Raw genomic sequence first — 23,407 nt, 5'->3', positions numbered from 1 at the left:
TGCTCCCCATTATCTGATAACTGAGAATCTCTGCTGTGGAGCCAGTCTAGCTTTTGAGGGTTGGGGTCTCAGGGTTAGAATTAGAAACTTTCTAACTGGATTGTGGTCTTAGAGTACTTGTGGTAATTTAGTGATTTGGAAGCTCTGTTATGGTTAGGCCTTGTGCCCATGTCTTGCTTCCTCAGAAAGGTATGGGCTGCAAGAAACCATGCTGGGGGGGTGGGAGGTGGGCCAGAGTGGAGAAAATAGTCCTTGGGGCAGGATTTTTCTCCTCCTCCTCCTCCTCCTCCTCCTCCTCTAGTTCACTGGCCTAGCATATCTTAGTGTCTGTGAGAAGTAGAGCCCAGGATTATTTGAGGTTTTATATTTCCTTCCATTTGTGAGGATCACCAAGCACCGACCATCAAGATGTAGTTCAATCATATTTATAGCTCCTTTTTTTAATTGGGGGGAAAAAGAGAGTGAGAGAGGTACACTGGGGTATGCCTTTTTCTACTTCAACTACCTTTTATTCTCCTTATCCCAAACGTTCCACTAAAGTGATGAGAAGCATGTTAATTTGTTTCTTTCTTTTTACAAAAAGTAATTCAAATAAATGTGTAGAACAAAGCACAAATTATTCACCAAACCCCTAGGCTTTTTACAGGATGGAACAAATTATAACTGGGGTGATATTGAGTTCCTTCTCCCCTTCACTCGACAGAATTACAGGAGGTAAGGGGCAGATAACAGAGACACTAAGATATGTCTGTGCTCCTTTCAGGTTTTGAATTTCTCTTTATTCCTTTAATAAATAGGTTCAGTTAGCCCGTGTAGTGGATGAAGCCTTGAGCCTGGAATCAGAAAATCCAAGTTCAAATCCATCCTCAAACACTTAACTAGTTGTGTGATCCTGGCAAACCACTTAACCTCTGCCTGCATCCATTTCCTCTTACTACAAAATGGAGATGGTAATAGCACCTACCTTTCGGGCTTGTTTTGAGCATCAGAAGAAGTAATATTTGTAAAGTGTTTAGCACAGTGTCTGGCACACAGTAGGCATTTAATAAATGTTAGTGTTGTGTGACCCTAGGCAAGTCATTAACCCCAATTGCTTCATCAATAAATAAATAAATAAATAAAAGTAAATGTTAGTGTTAATGAACAATTTACAGTTGTCTGAGATCAGTCAGCCTGGATTTTTAAAAATGGCTAAATTCTGGACACAGTCAAGAAGCAAGCCACCCATTTAGAAAGAGCCCAACACTTAAAGAAATCCTCCCGAGTTTGGTCTCGATTTTTTTTCCTTTGTGCTTCTGAGAAGTTCAGCAGAGAAGGGGTGAAGGGGGAATCACTCAAACTACCACCTTGATCAGTAGTAGTGCCTTAAAACAAAGGACTTGGCAGTATCTAGGGAGAGCAGTATGCAAAGTCAAGAAAGGGAGAGTTCTGGGCTTGCAGCTGAGATCTTGCTCAGCAAAAGGGAGGCTCCAGAACCAAGGCTCATGTTGCTCTTAGGGAGTGGTCTCTTGTTCTTTCCACAAGTACATAATGGTACCCTGGGCTGGGATATCAGCAAGCCCAAAGCTGGAGATACAGTGGTGACTCAGGCCAAGCAGTGAAGCCCAATAGTAGAACTAGGAGCAGTGTGAGGAAGACTGCAGTGATGAAGGCAGGAGTTGCCCCTTACCCTCCTCCCACTGACCTGCCAGGTGCTTGCTGCAGTCCCCAGCGCAATTCATGCTTTTGATATTGCAAGTACCAGGTGCCCCTGATGTCTTCAAACTGCTCAAGTAACCCTGACCTTGCAATCCCTGCTGGACTCCCTGCTGTTGCAGTAGCTTAATCGGTTTTCTTTCTGCCGAACTCAGATTTTCTGTCCTAAAACACAGACCTTTTGCTTCTCTTCTTCTTTCTCCCTTTCTTCATCAGATATTCACTGGCTTCCTTCTCCCTTCAAAATAAAACTCAAAGCTGTTAATTCAATGTTTGAATTAACTTGCTCTTTTTTTTTTTATAAGTGACCATTAACATTATATATTTCCTTTTTAATTTAATGTAATCAAAGTTGTCCATTTTTGTGTTTCATAATGTTCTCTAGTTCTTCTTTGATCATACATAAATTCCCCTTCTCCAAAGAATTGATGAGTAAATTGCCCCTTGCTCTTCTAATTTGTTTATGATATCAACCTTTATGCCCAAATTATGTGTACCTATTTTAGTATGGAGTATGAGATGGAGTGGAGAAACACTATAGTGTTTCCGACGTATTATTTTCCAGTTTTCTCAGCAATTTTTATCAATTGGTGAGTTCTTATTTCAGAAGCTGGAGTTGGGGATTTATCAAATACAGATCTACCACTCTATTTCTTAGCCAGTACCAAATGGTTTTGATGAATGCTGCATCCAGAAAAAGTACTAAGGAGACTGAATGTAAATGAACACATGTTATGTTCACTTCTTTTTTCTATTTTTTTTTAAATCTTTCTCATAGTCTTTCCATTTTGCTCTGTTTTTTCTCTCCCAACATGTGCATTAAAAATAAATAAATTTACTAGGAAAAAAATCAAATAAAATAAAGCAGATTCATTATATAAGATTAAAATCAATTTTACTCTCATTAAAAAAAAAGTTTTCAAAAAATTTATAGATTTCCTTCTTTGTAAATTCTCTTTATGTCCTTTGACCTCAGTTTTTCATGTGGATGTCATCAGTTCCTTCAAATATTTCTTCTCAGAATCTTTTGAACTTTCTACACCACTATTAATAATAGTTGACATTTAAATAGCACCTTTAGGTTTGCAGAGTACTATATACATAATTGATCCTTATAACAACTGTAACATAACTATTATTCTTTCCAATCGACAGATGAGGAAACTGAGGCTGAAAGAAGTTAACTTCCTCACAGTCACATAGTTTTATTGAATGTATCTGAGACAGGATATGGACTAAGTTCTTCCTGATTCCTGATGTCACGTTTTACTATTTTCAGTTGTTTGTTTTGTTGACTTTTTTTAAAATGTCCTTTTTCTCCATAAATTATAAGACAATTTTTTCTTTTTCTTACAATTAAATAATAATTTATTATTAATAATTAAACATTTTAAGTTGCTAATCCAGTTAGTTCACTATTTCACGTGCATGAAGTTCAGAGTTAGAAGTTTTTAAAACCCCAAAACAGCCATCCAGTTTTCCCAGTTTTTGCTGAATGGTGACTCCATTCCCCATTGTGTCTTGTTTGTTGTTACAATTGCTTTTAATGGGATTTAGAACAGTAAGAATAGGTCATAATGCTGAGCCAATATATTCCATTCGAGTATTTGTGCCCTCATTATCACCAGCGCTTTGTTCTCAAGTGATTCAACAACTTGGAAAATCTTATTCAAATAAATTTCCATCCATGGAAATAGAATTTATATATTAAAAATACCACCTGTGTACTAATGACTACACATTACAAATTCCCATAATTTATGAATAGAGAGCTTTGAAAAGCAAATTTATTTTTCTTGGACTGAACAGTAAGTACACAGAGGTTCAGGCCCACCCATCATTCAAGACTGAACCTCAGTGTGTTTTATTGTAAGATTTGGCTTACAAACAAACTAGAGCTACTGACAGTTATAATAAAAAACATAAGAAAATAGAAGGCCTGATTTTTAAAAAAATTAATAATAAATCCAAAGTGATGTATTTATGTATAGAATGAAAATGATTTGGTAATTTGTGACCACATAAAGTGTTGAAATTTTTTATATAAAATCTTTTATAGTCTATGAATCGTGTCACCTCCCTTATTAAGTTATCTCATGCCATTCTTGAAGAACACAGTATGTTTTAAGTATTGGCAGAAGTGATTAGTATGGTTTCAAATAATGTCTTAATCTGAGACTGTATTATTCTAAATATAAAGCAATTATTGTATTATAGAGGAAAATATACTGTACTAAGAATGAAGAAAGGTTGTAATGGCTCTCACCTCTCCCTCCTACAAATTAGCTATAGGTAAGTTAGTATGTCATTTAACCTATCAGATGCTTGGCTTCCTTTTCTCTGATAATACCTTCACTAACTTCATTAGGTTGTGCAAATGGAGAGAAAATAGATGTGAACATATTAAACATTCTTTAAACTTGGAATATTGTCACCATCATTGTTGCTGTTTTAACTTATTTGATAGATCAGTCAGAGGAATGGTGGGGAGTCTTGGTACTTAAGAGACTTCACTAATTCTTAACCGTGTTTTATGTTTTTCCCCCACATTTCTTTTTCTTTGTTTTCACTTGTCCCTTCTGTTACGTCTATCATTCTCCCCCATTGATTTTCTTCTCTTGCCTCTTATTCTTCCTTTCTTTTCTTAGATTATTTTTACACCTGATGTCGTTAGATCATTTCAAGAATAAATCTAGTAGATAACTTCAGAAAATTTGGTAGTAGTTTTTTTTTTTTTTTAATGACTTTAAGTCACAGAAAAGTATTTATCAGATTTTTTAATCAACAAGGTTCTAAGGTAGTTAGGCTAGGAAGGGAGAATTCAATGGTAAGAGGATGATATTTTGAAGAAAGAAATGCTATTTGGAGTAGTTTCTCCTTCTTAATTTGAGTGCAAATATCTAAGTTAAGTGCTAGTTTTACAAATAAGTCCCAGTTTTTTCATTGCCCTTTCAGATAGCTGATAGTGGATGGATATAATTCAAAGAACAAATAAATGCAGATTTACATTCTCACTTTTAAAAAAAAGAGAACTCTCTTCTGCTTCTTGCCATGTAGTTTTCTGTCACAGGCAGAATATGTGAATAACAGAAGGTCTCTGTGCCCGCCTATATTATGTGTAAAACTGAAGCTCATGATGGTGAAAGCTACTTGTCTAGCAGCAAAGAATGATATTTTTCCCTTAATTACTCTCTGTGGTTAATTTTGCTTTTAGGGTCTCTCTCCACAGCTGAGGGATGGGGAGGGATAAAGCAATATTGCTAAAGACCATTTAGAAAAAGAGGGGTGTTGTCTTCAGGAGTTCAGGTAAAGGAGGTACTTACATTGTCTACTTTCTGGGTCACCAGCTTTTTAGAATTGAAAAATCCATAAGAGGAACCGTGGGAGATCATTTGGTTTAATAACTGCTCTGTGAAGAACATTCTCTTTTGTGTTATGATATGATAAAGAAATAGGAGACAGTCTAATGTCCTAAAGGAGCCCATATTCTTCCTGGAGAAATAAAAAGTACCAAAGAATAGACAGAGAAAAAGAATATACATGGGAATAGATTAACCCCCATAAATTGAGAAAAGTTGAGTTATGTTAACTTTTAGTTTTAAAAGGATCTTATGTTGCTAAATTAATTATAAGGAAAGTCACTCAACCCAGCTAGATCCATAAGGTGAAGCAGGAAAACAGAAATAGAGCAATTTAGGAGCAGAATCTGTGGGCTAGATCTTTATCATTGGTTGGTTGTTATTGTTACCACTACTACAACAACTTTTGTTCTTTCTTCAGATTTTTTTTCCCTCTCTGCTGAAGATCTTGTGCCAAACATTGCCTTAGATGAGAAAATGTTTATATCAAGTGCTTGGTATATAGTAGGAACTTAAATGCTTCTCTCTTTCTTTCCACATACTATACTTCTTTAAGATATGAAGGTTGGGTTGGTTGGTTTGTTAAGAAAACTATCTGTAATCTTATCGGTGAAATTTGGGGAAATGGATGTAATGTGCTGAGAATTTCATTCTTAATAAATTTTGATTATCTTTAATTGATTTATAGAGGTGCAGACTGCTCATTTGGTGGGGAATGACCATTTCAGTTTTTTGCTGAATTTTTTCCAAGGTTTTATCTCAGATATTTGTAAAAGTAAAATACCAAGCACTCAAACAGGAAATATCTAGTAGGCACTCTTTGGTCCATATCTCATCCTTGTGGCTTATTTTTAAACATCCTGTCCATAGTCACACTTTTAGCTTTATGTAGGGATTTTGTTTTTATCTTTCCTGTTGTAATGTGATCTTTTAAGGTGGGGGAGGGTATATTTTGTCAGACATTGCACACAATTATTAAAAATAAATTATTTATTAACCACAAATAGAAATCATTTTAATGGTCTGAAAAGAGAAAAATATTTCACATTTGTATGGAAAACCTTCCAAACCTTTCTCATAAACTTCGAAAACCTTCCCCAAGTGAAAAAGATTTGAGTGATAGTTGTTCAGAGACCTGCTGCATCTGTACAATAAGGTTGTCGCACCTTGGTACTTTGACTTCCTTCAAATTTCCCACTCCAGAGGGGCAGGGGAGAAGATGAGGGTTAAAATCTTCATGGCAATTAGAAAAATTCACTGAGAGCAAACAAAAAGTCTTCATTCTTTTCAAGTTAAAGCCAAGTAGATCTAGAGACATCCCTTTTCTTCTGTTTCAAATAGCTGTAGGCCAAAATAACAAATCAGTCCATCAACAAACATTAATTAAGCCTTTTCTATTTAGTTGATTTGTCGGCAATATATGTAGATATATAGATACTCCATGAGAAGCTTCCCTCTCAAACTCACCTTCTTCTCCGCCCCCCCCCTTTTTTTTGCAAGATGGTGCTTGATCTTTGAATAAGACTATGAAAGGTATGTGGTTGAGTGGAGTAGGTAGAAGTTCTAGCTCCCCTTGAATTAGCTATGACTGCCTTTGTGCCCAGGCTGATCATGTGGAAGTTGTGCTCAAACTTTTATTTTAGGAATCATGTCTTTGTTCTCTGTGCCTTAGCTGTTTTTCATTAGTTCTATAGAAGGGAACCGTTTGTTAAAGACATAAAGATCTCACTCACATTCCTTGTTTCCCCAAACCAGTCTTCCCTTGTTAAATGATTATAATGAGACTGTCTGTTCATTCACGTGACCTTCTGAAATTTTTCCCTCAATGTAAGTAAAGCTACTAAAGATGGCATCTCTTTCCTGAAAATTCAGAATGTTCTCCTGTATAGGAGAGTGCAGAGCAATAGAATTCCCATTTATCATCACTGTTTAAAAATTGAACCATGCAGAGAGCCTCAGAGAAAAATGAAACTCTAAAAGATTTTTTCTTTTCCTTCATTCTTAATTGTTTGTCCATAAATTTATCTTCAAGAGGAGTTCTTGCTAAAGTAGTAGATAATAATATAATTTGGAGTTGGACTGCCAAAAAATATTGAAACCGCTTACATTTTACTCTTACCACAAAAAGCTGATTATTATAAAGTGCCTCCCACTCTCAAAGGCAGTAAAAGCTAGCTGTAATGTAAGTAGGCTTTTTAATGCACTTAACTACTTCCCCTTTCGAGCTGATGTTGAACCAATAATGGAATATAAAACGTTAGACTGCTCATTGACTATAATTGAGGAAGCTTTGATTCAGTGGGAAATGACACTTAAAGTCACAGCAGTAGATGTTTTGTTTTGTTTTGTTGTTTCTTTTCAAATTCAAGTAGCCCAGAACATGTAAATATAAAGAATCATTAGTTAGGCCCTATACAGTTCAACACTGTTGTTTAACCAGAAACACTCTAAGGTGATCTGAAATAATCTTGCCTTATATTTGAATGCTCAAAACACTTTCTCATTTTATTCTTAGAAAGCAGGCTCCGCAGCAATTAAGCTTTTCTGTATTGGCAGTAGATTTTAGATTTTTCTTTTGACTAATCTATGCTTGCAAAATTCTAGAGAATATCTTTTTTGGGGGGGATAAAGGCTTAAAATATAAATTTAGTTTTTTAAATACCATTACACACTGTTTCCATTGTTAAGAGAGCTGTTTTACTCAAATGTTTCTGCTTTTGTTTTTCTCCTCAGTTAGAAACAAAACAATGGGGAATTATAGTATCGTAATGCACTCTTACTTGGGAATATGTAATGCAATAACTTCCTTTTTTGTAACACTGTTTATTCTTATAGTCAGTAGCATAGAACTGTATTAAGCTGTGATGCAAATTTAAAAAATCATTTTCTGGTTTGAAGAAAACAATTTGTATCAGTCATATCAAGTAATAAACTTGGTTTGCAAATTGTTGTTTTCCTCTGATTTTATTTTACACTAATCTTTTAAAGCATTTAAAGCCAGTCTGAAATGTGCAGTCACCCTAGCCCACTTAGTTTCACAATATCTTTCACTTAATGTTAGCTGATATTTTTTAATAGGACCATAATTAATTCTCATTTGGTGACAAATGCTGATTTTAATTCTTTTGAAAAATGTGTGCTAAAAATTCTACCTTGAAAACTGCCTTACATTCTAAGAAGTTTCCCTGCTTTGTCCTTTTAGGTTCGACATCGTTGGTGTGAACTTGTTATTAAGCACAAATACACTAAAGCATATGAAGATGTTGAAAGATTTCTTCTGGAGGATCAGGCAAGTTACATTTGATAGGTTTGAAGGACAATTATTTTAGGTTTGTACGTCTTTTCAAGACCATAATACTAGAATATGATTACTTTAATACCAATTTTGTGTCTCCCCTTAAGACTTTCAGAGAAGCTCCCCCAAATAAAAACCATTTAATCTCACTGTTGAATTTTTGCATGTGCATGCACACAAAAACACATTTTATTTACACACACACATACACACGAGTTTTTCCTATTTGAAATAATTCCATTATTGCTAATAAACATAACTCAATCTCAATCAATTCAATCTATTTTTAGGAGTATTTCAAGTGAATGCTATCTGTGACTTGTCATTATATTTAACAATATTATTTAATGGCTTTTATATACAGAATACCAGATAGAATAGATTACTTTGTGGTTACCAACAGCTTTTTATCATTTAGTCTATTGTGCCCTGGAAAATAAACACAGGTATACTTACAAATGTGTGTCTCCGATATCTAAAAATTTTGTAGTTCTGTAAGTTCGCTTTCATTTTTGATAAACATTTTCATGTTCTTTTTGTGTTTCAAATAGCACATTACTACCACTACTTCCACCCCTCTTTGCTGTGACTGTTACGGCACATGTTTTTTGAAGTAGTTGCTCTTCCATACTTCTAATCCAGTATTAAAAGAATGACCATTTCTAATTTTGCTGTGATTAATGTTTTCAGTGATGTAAACTTTTGCTTCCTTGATGTGTGTTGGGGCTCAGTGGAATGTAGCTTTTGAACGAGATAGCAAGCATTAAAAAGTTAGACAGAATGTATCCATTTTAAAGTGAAGAATGAAACAAAAAGACTTTTGATAGCATTCTGAGTGTTTGGGGGCAAGCAGTAAACAAAGACCAATTATCCCCACAAAGAGTACCATACAACTTCTGGCCATTATGAAATGTCACATGTGCCTCACTGGAGTAAGAAGGAGGTGGTTGCAAATACAGTGGGAACACAAGGAGAATAAGATAAAGAAAGAACTTTCTCCTGAAGATCTATACTAAAAAATAAGTTTAACTATTATATATTTAGAATAATGATTTTTTTTTAACCAAATAAAGATGAACATTTTAAAGCTTTTTCTAGGGAAAGAATTTTTGGAAACTATAACTACTAAGTTTTTATCCTACTATCTTTTAGATCCTTTTAATTTGCTCCAGGAGGGTGCAATCTGTGGCATAAATGAGCTTTGGACTAAGATTGCATGTGAAATTAAAGTAGTTCTTAGCTTGTCCAGATCATAATTGACTTGGCTATTTTAAAAGTCTGGGAAAAATGCAAATGTGACTGTTTTCAGCATGTTTGTTGAAACAGAAAAGCCAGTGTTTGCAGCCTTATTTTGGACGCTTACATGGAAAACTATCAGGCTGTAAGGAACCAAAATGCATCTTTCCTAATTGCATCTTGATTATTCTTCCTGGCACTGGGTGCCTCATGATGTCATGTTAGCATCATTATGCGTTAGATGGGAGATTTGTCATTTCTCTAGTATGTAATAGCTTGGAAGAATTAACTTGTGTGTGAACTGGCTGAAATGCGTCTGAAATCATCTTAGTCTCCACCATGAATCATTAAGACCAATAGAAGAGTCTTTTTGAAAAAGGAAACCTCAATTACATGAGTATGTGCATGTATGTTTCTCTCAACTGAGGCATTTATCCAAGTCAATAAAAGCAAGAACTTGATATCCTCTATTCAAAAGTAGTATATGTTATGCCCTTGCATGATCTTGGGTTCTCTCTGGTGTTCATTTTATCTTTAAGGTAAGTGGATTGAACTGTGATGATTTCCAAAGTCCTTCTTGTCTCTTAAAAGTTGACTAAATCCTCACATTCCAGTGACTGAAAGCTTAGAATAATTGACAGCTTCTTTTTTTCTTCTTGATGACAAGAAAGGGGAGAAAACACTGAAATAGAAAATCTATTTTTTAAAATTTCTATATTAGGTACAATTTTTTAGGTAGTTTGTATGAGATAAGCTTTAGCTCTCTTATCACACACACAAAGACATACATATTTTATGCATGTACTTATAGATAGATTGTGTTATATATATTTCACCATATCCTCGGTATTTAAGCAATTATTATGCTATGTGTATTTTCCTTCACAGGCTATGGGTGTGTATCTCTATGGTGAATTGATGGTGAGTGAGAATGCAAAGCAACAACAACTCGCTCACAAGTGCTTTGAGATGACCAAGGAAGACATGGACAGATCATCAGCCAAGGTGGTAGCAGAAATGTTATTTTAAAGAGGTAATTATTTTCTCCTCTTTCTCTCCTTTGCTTGGTGCAAATATAAAACTGCCACCCAGCTTGTTGGAATAAGGTGTCTAATAAACTAAAAGACAGGGAAGGCCTGTCTACTGAACCACAGCAGTACCTTTTCAACAAGTTGCTAGAATGGATCAGGAGTTGGGAAGGGCATATGTGACAGAAGATGGCTTTAAGCAGTTTTTTTTTTACCATATCTTTCTTTGGTAATTTAATAAAACTAAAACATCATGGCTTTTATATTTAAAGCTTCAGTAAAATTTGCTTTTGGTCACATTTAAAACTAAATGACTAGAGAGAAGCAATAGAGGTCTTACTGAGGAAGGACAAAAACCTAAATACAAAAAATTACCACATGTAACTTAAGATTTTTTTTTTCTCTCATAAAAACGTATGTTACTTCCCACGGAGTCCTGAGATTTTTATGTGAAAATGTTTTCTCCTTTTAAGTTGTGAAAGTACCTTTGCACCAGCATGCTCAGCACATAACTGATTAGGTTTGGTATGAGAGTCCTTTCTAGCCCAACATACTTCACATTTTTGCTTAATGATATAACATATCTTGACAGTCTGTTCCTTTTGTTGGACTGTTGGGGGAATATTTTTTGATGTTTTTTTTTTTCTTTTCACTTCAATTTGTAGGATCAAAATTCAGCCTTCTTAGTTTAGCAAGTGTCTATTATGGCTTGTTTTTAAGAAAAGGATCCGAAACCTTCCAAGTTACTTTTCCTTTTAGACAATGTTCAGGTTATTGGGCTAACTGGTGATTATTTTAAAGCATCTTATTTAGATCAGAGAGGAGGTATAATACCAAGAATACAAGTTAATTATGAATGTTTTTTTTTTTTTAACATAGCTCATTGCTAATGGGAGTAATAATTATGATTCTTTAGTATACTAAAGATAGTGTAAATCTTAGACTCTAAAAATATTTAGGACCTTAGAATCTAAAATTCTTAGATATAAAAAAAATTTACTTAGCAGCTCAGCCTTTTCAAATCAGTGCTTTAATAAGGAACAGTTGAGAAAGTCTCAATTATACTAAGCCCTTTGTTTTTGCTCTAGAGTCATTGGTAAGATCAGATTGCCCCTCTTTGACTGCACAGAGAATTAATATTTCTTCAAATTCTTTGAGCTACACCAAAGCAAGAACATGGAACCCATTACTTTGTTTTGTTACTTGACCAGGCTTTTGTGGACAAAAAATATCTTATTGAATCCCACACTTCACTCTCAGAGTTTGGTTCTGAGGACAGATCTGAAAGTATTCCTGTTTGCAGATCTGCTCCTTTTCTTCCTTTGTAATCTTTATTTTATTTCCATTCTTTTGCCTCTTGACTATAGCTTGACACAGAGTGAATTCTGGGGCCTGTTTTTTGTTTTTTTTTTTTTTGCTTAATATGAGTTCACATTGGGGGTTGATTGCTGATAATATTAGGGATGTAGTGTAGAATGGAATTGGGTGAAGTAGATTATTTCTCTCAGGTTAACCTTTCTCAACTTCCAATAATAAAATTTTCTTCTTGGTCTAGAAGAGTATCCCATAGACTAACTATTCATCCTTCTTGGAACTGTTTGTTTGAAAACTAACCGTGCTTCTCAAATACTAATAAATCCTGTAAATATATCTGGTTGTGCAATTCTATCAGTGCCCTTGTGTTTTTGTTCCACAGTCACAATGATCTATTTATAACTGACTTGTTTAAAAAAAAAATTAAATGCAAGATCTTCATAGAACATGGACTAACCACCAAGAAAGCAAACAAAAAACCCAAGCCAAACTACTCACCTGTTCGGGTAAATTAACAAGCCCATAAGATGGAGACAGTCCTAGTGGAGACCTTTTGTTGTGAAAGTATGAACTCAAGAGGACACCATGATTTTCTTGAGTGCTCTGGCTGCTTGGGTTCCTGGCATGCTGATTTGTGACTTAAGATTAAAATCACATTGCCAGGGATTACCACGCAGCCATGACGTTGGCTGCTCTTCCAGAAGCCATAGATAATGTCCGTAGACGTGCCGTAGAACTTGCTTGGAAACACAGAAAGAAGTGACCGCCGAAGATGTTCTCCAGCCCTTTAATAATGCTCAGAGGACGACCTCTCTAACAAGGTGCAGAGCTTAGCTGATTGGTGAACAGTAATTGATTTCCTCTTTGTTCACAGTGGCTAAGTTCTGCACCTGAAGAGAAGGTGAGATGGGAACCTTAAACGGGAACTGACGAGGCTCTGAGATCGTTGGCCGAGCCGCCCCGCTTAGGAAGTGGCCATTGTCTAAGAGATGAAGAGCAGGAAAAAAGACTGAAAACTTACTGAAGAATGTACTTCACCCTGTCAGGAATATGAGGATCTTCCGCAAGTCCTGAGGCTTGTCTACATCTCAGGAACCTGTGCTGATTAGTTTTGTCTGGAAGGTAAAATCTACTTGGGTATAAAGGAACTATTCTTATGAAAACTTGAGCTCTCCAGAAAAGTCATGGAGGTCAGTGAAAGCTGTGTAATGGTGTGTGGGGGTATGTTACGCCTCTCAGAGGATTGCTTGTTATCCGATTTGATGGTTTGGCAAAATGTCCTTTCTGTTTATAGCCTCTACTCTTTCTAGTCTTCTCCAGTGATTGGCTGGTTCCCAGCGGAGCTTCCAGGTAGCAGGTAGCAGGGCTGCTGTTCTGAGCTGTGGATTGGACCCGCCCTCCGGTGCCTACTGAGCTGATAACAGTTCTGATTTTACACACTGGCTCAGTTCAGCAGGAACAGGAGTCGAGCCCGAGAGCAAAAAAGACTACGTCCCTTTTGTAAAGGGCACAGATGCTGACCAGAAGCCATACCTGGCAGGGTGAAGATGGCCCCAAGCGCCTACTGCAGCAGCCTGATGGAAATGGCTAGTGTTCATAGAATAAGGGGACCAAAAAACTGAATGTTTATATGAGATACTTTGGTATATGTTGTTTTCAGAATCACAAATATATGCAGATGTGAAGAGTGTATGTAAGCTTCTAAACCATGAATTTGATTAACTTACAATGATTTTTTTAAAGCAATATATAGACTATATTTCTTTGTCTCCTGTTGCTTACATGCTCTAAAAACCACAAAGACATATACAGGTGTTGTTCTATGGTGTTTCTACCAAATGAAACCTTTGCTGTAATTTCTTTCATCTTATAACAGTCCATGGGATGGTCAAGCTCATGTCATATATTTTGAATGCAAAGCAGTAGGATTGCAAATTCCAGACTTAAGAGTTACGGGCTGTAGACACCATTCTTTTCCTGTGCCCTCCAATGAATCTTTTTTTTCTCAAAGCCAAGTGGCAAGGAATACAAAGACACCTCTTTATTGAGACTCTTTACAAGAATTCCTTCGTTGGGACTGAGTAATAAATTTTATTGCTGTTTCCTTTGCAGGAAAGATCACAGAGAGATTCTTTTAATATATCTACTCCTAAACTCTGGTGGTACTAGGATTTCATTGACCCTGGACATCAAAGGAAGGATTATATGACTGCTAAAACAATCAGCTGACAAGAAACATTTATTTCTTTTTTGCTTATCTCTTCCATAGGCTTCTTTCAACTGAACATATAGAAAAAGAAACTCCACATACGTTTACATATATGCTCCCACATAGGACCTCATTGTGAGAGCTCCAGCTTATTCCACACATGTCCTGAATTTTTTGTGTGCGATTCAGATCTGCCATGACAATCTCTATGCAGACATGCAAGCATCTGGTAAAACCTACTGAAAAGAGCTGGTTCCTTCAACATGTGGGACTGAATAGATAGAGTTCAAAATTTCCAGGAAGAAAGCACAGTGGTTTCTATCTAGGGGGGGCCAGCCAGTGGCCAGATGTATTTGGCGCAGTTCTTCTAAGCCATTTCAGCCAATCATGCCCAATTTGTTTTCTGTGGATATCCATGTTTGGAATTTTGTTCTGAATTTTTCCAGGTATTTTTTAAAGGGCTACTCAGAGATACAGAATAAGTTTAAAATGTTCTCCAAATAAAATACAACTTACAAAAATGTTTCACTCTTAAGAGGTTTCTTTACAAACATTACCTGAATTTTAGGAGATTTTTGATGTTTTTAGAGATCTTTCAAATGAAAAAACTTAGTGGATTATTTAATATAACTTGTATTGAAAGGGAAACAGTTTCTTCTAATTTGATAAGGACTCCAATTGGGTAACAACACACGTGGATTTATTTCTTCATTTCTGTGGGAAGAGATAAAGACATGATTTTAGACCTTAATGCAGAAGGAACACTTTCCTTCTCTTGCCTAAGGAGAGATAAGCTGACCACACTTGACTTGGGACTGTTGGACAGACTACTGGTGCTTTGAATATGCCATGGGATCTCAGGAATCACCAGCTTGTGATGACTACATCAGAATCCAGCTCTCTCTTGAGCCCCAGAGCAGGAATGGAAAGCTGAACCTTCAAAGGAAAAAAAGTTTTTGTTTTAAGAGGGTAGGATTTGCCAGGGGCCCTTTACTTTCAGTCTTATTATCCAGTTATATATAAATATACTTTATACTTTAGAAGCCCTTTGTGGGTGAAGCATCAGGTCTCAACTAATTTGCCCCTAATACTCAAAGAAGATTTTCCTCCAAAGATTTGCCTTGTTGAGTTTATAAATAACTACCTGTGTTTACCATATTCAAATCTCTTTAATAATCTTATGTATCACAGTGGTAGGGAAAATGGGAAAATTTGGTATATTGTTGGTTGTTTATTTGTTTTTTTTTTAAATAAAACAAACCTATTTTTCTACGATGACAGTAGAATATTTTTTTCCTTTAGTATTGTATGTCTGTGAGTGACTGATGTGAAATGAGGAAGGGGGTGCACTATGTGTAAGGCAAAGAAAACTTTTATTTTACATCATGTTTCCTTGTCACTTTTTCCATTATTTACTGAACTCAGATCAGCATCTTCCTCCAATGGAATGGTAGAAACTAAACATCCCAGTGTTTCCTTTCCAGAAATCAAAGCCAAACCTCTCTTTCTGCCCCAGTCATTAAGGCAGAGTCCTGCTGATGATTTGGGTAGTTTTGTACACAGGGGTCTTTTTTAATCCCTTTTCTCTTTTATGCCATGTTTTACCAAAGTCCCCAAACTTGCTTTTAATTACCTGGGTTATGGCCAGTCAGCAACTTTAAAGTTCAGTCTTTCAAACTCAGTAAGGATTAGGAGATAGTTCCCTATCCTGCTGAGCCAGCTCCTACACTGGCTACCAAAGTAGTTGTGCCATCAAATGGACTTACAGACTGCTATTCATTAGAGTTTTATGCCCCATTTCACATGTTTTCACAGAGATTATGTGGAATACAGCTTTTGCTACTTCTCCTTTGTGGAAATAGCAAAAACTTAGAAAATCTTCCAGGTCTAAATACTAGAAAGGGATTCAGAGAGGACACGCATGTGACTGCCTTTATATACTAAGGATTTTCTTGGAAGCAACATAAAAAACAGGATTTTAAAAATAAAAAAAACCCTTTCAAAATTAAATCCAGTAGATCGGAATACTTCCTGCCCTTTTTTATTTTACAACTTGTTTTAAAACATTTATTGTCAATAAAAGATATCTGTTCTGGCTTAAAAATTATCCCACACCAACTTTATGATATTACTAGAGAGAGCAACAGGCAAAGGATAACTTTAAAATAAAAATTGATAGCCTGGCTTAGAAATTACCATGGTTCATCCTTTTATCCTTGATCCTAAAGCCATCTTGATTAATATGAGTTTTTCATAGGAAGCATTAATGTAATTCTAATTCATAGCATGTTTAAAGAGAACTTGGATATCATCTAGCCTCAGAGTTCTTAACTAGTTATTTTTGTGTCATGGACCTCCTCTGGCATTCTCATTAAACCTATGCATCCCTTTCAGAATAACATTTGTAAGTGCACAAAATATCTTTTGTAGGAAACCAACATAACATAATATAGATTAGAACTGGAAAGAATCTTTAGGGGATAACAAGAGAACCAATGTAGTTTTTTAGATAAAGAATTCCAATTGACCTGGAATCTTTTTCTCTTCTTCTCTTTACTACTTTTGTATTTTGTATTTATTGTGGAACAGAATTTGTTTGTTTGTTTTTTTTTACTTCAGATAATCTGAGTGGAAGAAGAGCTATTGCACACAAATATAAAAGCACTACATATCACTTTTACTGGAAATTAATTTTTACATTAGGTAGGACTGTACAGAAGTGATGCAGAATTATTAGAAATAATACCATATACAGTTACAGCCTGATGTGAATTCTATTCAGAACAAGAGAGAGGAGTACACAAAGTAGCTATCAAGACTTTATTTCCAAAGTCAGCAGTAAAAGCGGCAGCATGCAAACGAATATTGGAATTAATTACCTTCCGGGGGGAGGGGAGGGTGCTGCTGCTGCCCACGTTGCATTCTGGGATCTTTATCTTTTAATTTTCAATAGTATCTTATTTTTCCAAATAGATATAAAGAGTTTTCAGTATTCATTTTTGTTCCAAATTTTTCTCCCCCCTCTACTTTATTTCCCCTCTTTCCCGTATAGCAAGTAATCTAATATAGATTAAATAAATGCAATTATTTTAAAACATATCTGTAATTGTCATGTGCAAGAAATATCAGACTTAAAGGGAAAAAAAATCATGGGAAAGGGGGGAAAAACCCAAACAACAACAAAAGGTGAAAACACTATGCTTCGATCTACACTCAATCTCCCTAATTCTTTCTCTGGGTGTAGATGGCATTTTCCATCCCAAATTGGAATTGTCTTGGATCACTACATTGCTGAGAAGAGCCAAGTCCATCACAGGTGATCATCACATAATCTTGTTAATGTGTACCGTGTCCTCTTGATGCTGCTCATTTTATTCAGTATCGGTTTATGTGAATCTTTCCAGGTTTTTCTGAAAATCCTCCTGCTGATCATTTCTTACAGAACAATAATATTCCATTACATTCATATACCATAACTTACCCAACCATTCTCTAATTGATGGGCATCCAGTCAATTTCCAGTTTCTTACCATACAAGAAGGACTACTACAAACATTTTTGCACATGTGAGATCTTTTTCTGGGATCTTTTTTTGAGAAGACTGATGCCTTTTAAGGCAATCTTCACTTATATTTATCAAGTAAAAAAATTAAATTGATAACTTTATTAGAATAAGTAGGATATGAGTTGGAAGATTCAAACTGGTTCATTAGACTAGTGGGGAACCTTTATTAATGGTGTCAAAAGATTTTTAGCCAAAATTACCTTAGAAATGATGCATCTCATCATTTTTATTTCTAGAGTATTTAAGATGCTCTAGAAAAGAGAGAAGAGTACATAAAGTAGCTGTCATCCCAGTTCAAGACTTTCTTCCCAAAGTCAGCAATAAAGCAGCAGCATCTTTTCTAGAGCAAAATGTTGCTGGGAGGATAACACGAATTCTTGAAGGCAAAAGATTTTAATGGGGAAAAATTAGACAGAAGCATGGGATTTAGGGACTGGTAAGCCCTACTAAAGGAAGTAATGCTTAGTTGGAGAAAAGACATGAAAGTGACCAAAATTGATAAGCCAGAAGGCAGACACATTTTGAGAATCAGGGAAACCAAATCAAAAGAGAATAAGTTGAGATTTAAAAGTTGTCAAAGAAAATAACAAAAGTAACCCATTTGTCCATCTTAGAAAACATGGTCATAGAATATTCAAGCTGTAGGGTTGGGAATGGTTAATGCTCTTTACTAGGTGGTGACTGGGCTTACTAGGAATGACCTGAGAAATAGTTATATATAAATAAATGTAATCAGAAATATCAAGTGGCTTATTCAGACCCTCAGTGTTTAGAACTAGAGAAGAACCTTAAAGGCAGTAGAATCCAATCTCTTCATTTTGCATAAGAGAAAACTGAACCTCAGATTGAAGAGATTTGACCACAGTTCTTTATAGGTAGTTTCTTGGTAAAAACAAGATTGAAAACCCATGTCCCTTGGACATGCAGCTCAGATTTAGGATCTTGTAAAAATGATTCACTACGAAGAGGAAATAGCATTATAAGCACAGAAACATTTCCAGTAGAACAAGCCAATGATGATAACAGTTTGTGTTTAAATAGCATTTTTCTAGCAAAGCTATATATACATAATATATATGGGTGCATATATGTGTATCTTACATATATATGTACACACATATGTTATATACATAAACTAAATAGCATGAAAATTTGGGAAATTTATTAGTGCCACTTCTTTCCCCCTCCCAATTACCAGCAAATAAAAGAATAGTCCTCAAACCAACCAATTAATTTTAAAGTAGAGATTCTTTGGATAGATTTCTAGTGGGACAAGTGTCTGTGAATTTAAATGTGGGAAAATATCTTTATTTTCATTAACTTTTTGGTTTCTTTGGTAATCCTTTTTCTAATTTTTTTTTTGGCTGAGGCATTTGGGGTTAAGTGATTTTGCCACGGTCACACAGCTAGGAACTCAAGTCCTCCAGGACTTCAGTGCCATTTAGCTGCCCCAGGTTATCCTTTTTTTAAAAAAAAAATTATTAAAGCTTTTTATTTACAAGATATATGCATGGGCAATTTTTCATCATTGATCTTGCAAAATCTTCTGTTCCAACTTTTCCCCTCCTTCCCCCATCCCTCCCCTAAAATGGCAGGTAGCCTAATACATGTTAAATATGTTAAAATATATGTTAAATCCAATATATGTAAAGTATATATACAGTTATCTTGTTGCACAAGAAAAATTGGATCAAGAAGGGAAAAAAAAAAACTGAGGAAGAAAACAAAATGCAAGAAAACAGAAAAAGTGAGAATGCTATGTTGTGTTCCACACTCAGGATCCCATGGTCCTCTCTCTGGGTTCTTGCTCATCACTGAACAATTGGAACTGGTTTGAATCATCCCATTGTTGAAGAGAGTCACATTTTGGTTATCTTTTGTGCTTCATTTTATGCATTTATAAACATTGTTTGAAGGGAATCCTGGGCTTCACCAGACCACCAAAGAGGTTTGTGACGCACAAAAAATATAAATACTTGTAATAAAGAATATGTAGGACACCTGGATTCTCTTAAGTGACCGAGAAGTTGAATCTGTGTTAGGAAAAAGAAGGGAATAGGAAGTGAATGATCTAAAAGTTGAAAGATAGCTATCTACAGGCAAGACCTATTGGATAAATATGGTAAGTTCCCTATGTTATAGTTATTTCACTGATTATGTGTTAAATGTCTACAACAAGAGGGAAAGAACAAATATACAAATAATATGTGTGAGAATGAATGGAAGGGATGCAGGGAACATGTTAGGAAAAATTTTAGGAGAGATTTCCTTCTTGAGGTGAGATATATTAGGATTGCTTTATGGAAGTTTTGGCCTTTGAATTGACTTTTGAATGATATCTTAGAAATGTGACTAATTGGGGCAATATCTGACTCAGGAAATTATTTTTAATCCATTTTTTTTCACCAAGCAATAACTCCATTCAGAGTATAAAGTTATTGGCCACCTCTAATTTGAAAAAAAAAATTAAAAAAGGATTGAGAAAAATATTAGCATTGAGGAAGCACCTTCGGCTATGAAATGACATTTTACAGGTGCCACAGAATAAAATAGTGGAAATATGAAGATTTTTATCATTCTCCAAATTTGTGCAAAAAAAAGAAAAGGAAAATTGTTTTCAGCTGCTTGCTTTTAGTATGGATACTATCCGGCTTCTTTGTCCAGATGGCCAGGAACTAACTCTTTAAATATATCATTTGAAAACATGACATCCTAATAATAATTAGAAGTAATCATTTCCTTGATCTTTTAAAATACACATAAAAACAAAAATACATAAGAAAGCATAAAATTATTTGAGAGCAGAGTAAGACAAAAGTCCAACGTTGGCCAGTTGTAACTACAGTATGCTTACCAATATAAGCAATGTACTTAGGTCAATTACTGATTCAGAATTTGAAAAAAAAATTTTTTTTTCTAAAACCAGGAGAGCCTTGGGGGAAGAGTTCAGGGGTATGGACTGCCTTTGAACCCTTAGCCCCAAGGCATAAAGATGAGGAGACAATGTTGTGCAGAGGAAACATCTAATAGGTCAGTGCAGCCACAGTGTAGATTGTATGAGGAGATTAGTTTGGGGAGTGAACAGCTGGTTAAGAAGGTGGTATCTAAGAATAGGATTTTGGCTTCTGGACCAGAGCTTAAAATATAGGAAGGGAGGACAGATTCCTGGCCAGAGATGAAGTGCACCTAACAAAGGCTGGTAGGAATATATTTTTCACTAATCATAGTTCTCATCTACAGTGCTTTAACTATGAAAAGATGGGGGCGAGCAGAGGGCAAGGCTGTCTCTGTTAACCCTTGAGCCAGATACCAGGAAGAGTGCTGTACTGAAGTATAGAAGTTGAGACATTCAGAAATTCATAGCAAACAAAAACTTTAAAAAGGATCCAGTAATAAAATTTCTTTTAAAAAAAATTTAATTTTCCCTAAATTTTTGTCTCTGCAAATGCTTAAGTTTAGTTCCCCCCCCCCCCAAAAAAAAAAACCCAACTCCAAACAAATAAGAGAAATTACAGTTCCTGGATAAAAAAGAAAAATTTGAACTCACAGCTATCAAAGTTGGAGCAGGGTGGGGTATATATATTAAGAAGATATTTCATGAAAGAAAATTCAGCAACCATAGGAGGGATGCATAGTGGAAGGCATATGGATAAAGGTTAGTAGAAATGGAAACAGGCAGTTTTGTCACTGAAGTAAACTACAGACCACCTGTCACCTAGTACAGTGCCTAGCACTGAGCAGATACTTAATAAATGCTGGTTGGTTGACTGAAAAAGGAAATTAGTTTAGGAAACAGATCACAAGTCTGGCACCAGAACATGATATAGTAGTGATGGGGGATTTAATTATCCAGACATCTGCTGGAGTTGTCTGCCAAAATCAGAATAGCTAATAACTCTTACTTGCCTTAATGATAATTTTATTCTTCAAAACATGAAGAAATCAACAAGGGAAAATTCTCTGGATCTGATTCTCACTAATGGGAAGGAATTATTGTTGTTGGGGAGTAGAAATGATGGAAAACCTGAAGAGAAATGACCCTTTTCTTGCAGTACAGCAGAAATCCAAGCATGATCTCATTTTGCATCCTAGATTTCTGGATAGCAAGTCTCAGAAGAATAATAGCATCCCATGGACAAAACTTTTACATGGAAAGTCAGAGCAGAAGGAATAGTGAAACTGATGACAGTCAAAAGGGAAATGATTCTAATTAAGAGGGGAAAATGGGATTGGTTTAAAAAAGAATAATGTGAATGCACTGAGAATTGGGTCTAATAATAGTGAATGAATCATGGTTGTGTTCTGAAAAAGTATTGGGTGTTAAACTTCATAATGAGCCAAGGCTGGCAAGGGAAACTAAGGAGCCCTCCCTCATTCCCATTCCCCCTTTTAAAGCTATTATTAAAGGGATAAGAAAAGGACAAGTCCTTGTGGTGGATAGAACAATAAACTGACAATAGTTTTTTGATTTAGTTTTTTTTTATTTTGCTTTTGTTTTCTCTGCTAAAAAGAATGAACTTTTTTCCCCCTGGACATGCCAAAATAAAAATGCAAGCAGGAAAGTATTCTGGGGATAAGAAAGATGATAATAAGTCTCCTGGTCTAAATGAAAAACTGGCAACCATGGTTGCTGAATCACTGTGATATTTGAAAGAGAAATTCCACCACAAGAGTGGAAAAGGAAATTGTCCTGCTTTTAAAAAAAAACCAATCTGACAACTATAGGCTGGTGAAGTTCACCTTAATTCTTGGGAAATTCTAGAATGAGAAGTTGTTATTACAAACAGCAACATGACTTTGTCAAGAATTTATTGTTGTTCTGTTGTTAAATGTCTGACTTTTCATGACCCCATTGGAGGTTTTCTTGGCAGAGATACTGGAGTGGTTTGCCTTTTCCTTCTCGAGTTCATTTTCCAGATAAGGAAACCGAAGCAAACAAGGTAAAGTGACTTGCCCAGGACCACACCGCCAATAAATGAGGTCCTATTGAATTCAGGTCTTCCTGATTCCAGACCTGGCATTCTCTCCATTCCAACACTTTGCTGCCATGTCAAGAAAAGATCATCCAAACCCATCTTTTCTTCTTCTTTTTTAATGTTTGTTTGTTTTACAGAGTAAATGTCAGAAACTCTCCTTAAACTGGTAGATGGGGACAATGATTTAGATGCTCTACCCTTTATGAAACCTCACCTAGAGTACTGTGTGCGCCGCTGGGTACCACAATTTAAGAAAGAAATTGGTAAATTAGAAAGCATCCAGAATTGTGAAAGGCCTGGAAGTCTAGTACCCTGCCCCAAATTATATTGTATTAATTTTGTATATAGTTACATAATGATATAGGACCATTCCAGGGAGGTTGGGGCATTTACTTTTCTAATAAAAGTGGTCCTTGACTTACAACTCATATTGACCATGTTCAGTTCTAGGGGATCCTGCCTTCTGAAGAGAAGTGTTGAGGTTTTTTCCCCTCAAACTTTAACCCTTTTACAAGCTAAATCACATCCCTGAGTAGAATCCTTTAGAAGTTGGGCCTCATCCTGAGTCTACAAAAGGGGGGTGAAAAAGTCCTTAAGGTGCTGTGCAGGCGAGTTCTAAAACAGCTGGGTAATTTTTTACATTTTCCCTTGCATTCACTTCTGTTACGACTTTTCCTCTCCCTCCCTTCACCCCCTCCCCCAGATGGCAAGCAGTCTTATAGATGTTAAA

At 35.6% G+C, this 23,407-nt stretch overlaps 1 protein-coding gene and 3 non-coding genes across 7 annotated transcripts in view; all 4 read left to right on the top strand.

The window, feature by feature from the left end:
- Positions 1–17,114, top strand: part of AOPEP (aminopeptidase O (putative)) — a 490,524-nt gene extending 473,410 nt beyond the window's left edge. The window contains exons 15-18 of one of the 4 annotated variants that reach the window (XR_004229430.1): positions 8,257–8,343; positions 10,474–10,618; positions 12,802–13,049; positions 14,040–17,114. Coding sequence is in view for 3 of the 4 variants with exons in the window: in XM_031937724.1 (XP_031793584.1) it covers positions 8,257–8,343; positions 10,474–10,614 (228 nt within the window). In the remaining variant the exon portion in view is untranslated. Of the gene's footprint in view, positions 1–8,256; positions 8,344–10,473; positions 10,619–12,801 lie in introns of all 4 variants that reach the window. The other 3 variants (XM_031937724.1, XM_031937716.1, XM_031937710.1) reach the window with 3 other exon arrangements.
- MIR23B (microRNA mir-23b) lies at positions 12,478–12,627 on the top strand. The gene has a single exon (NR_105694.1). It is a non-coding gene; the product is annotated as a microRNA mir-23b (primary transcript).
- MIR27B (microRNA mir-27b) lies at positions 12,695–12,844 on the top strand. Its single transcript, NR_105695.1, has one exon. It is a non-coding gene; the product is annotated as a microRNA mir-27b (primary transcript).
- Positions 13,268–13,417, top strand: MIR24-1 (microRNA mir-24-1). Its single transcript, NR_105696.1, has one exon. It is a non-coding gene; the product is annotated as a microRNA mir-24-1 (primary transcript).
- Positions 17,115–23,407: the final 6,293 nt, after the last annotated feature.

Source organism: Sarcophilus harrisii, chromosome 1 (assembly GCF_902635505.1).
Source record: "Sarcophilus harrisii chromosome 1, mSarHar1.11, whole genome shotgun sequence".
Lineage (NCBI taxonomy): Eukaryota > Metazoa > Chordata > Mammalia > Dasyuromorphia > Dasyuridae > Sarcophilus > Sarcophilus harrisii.
The sequence above is the reverse complement of the archived record's forward strand: the minus strand, read 5'-3'. Positions and strand labels throughout refer to the sequence as shown.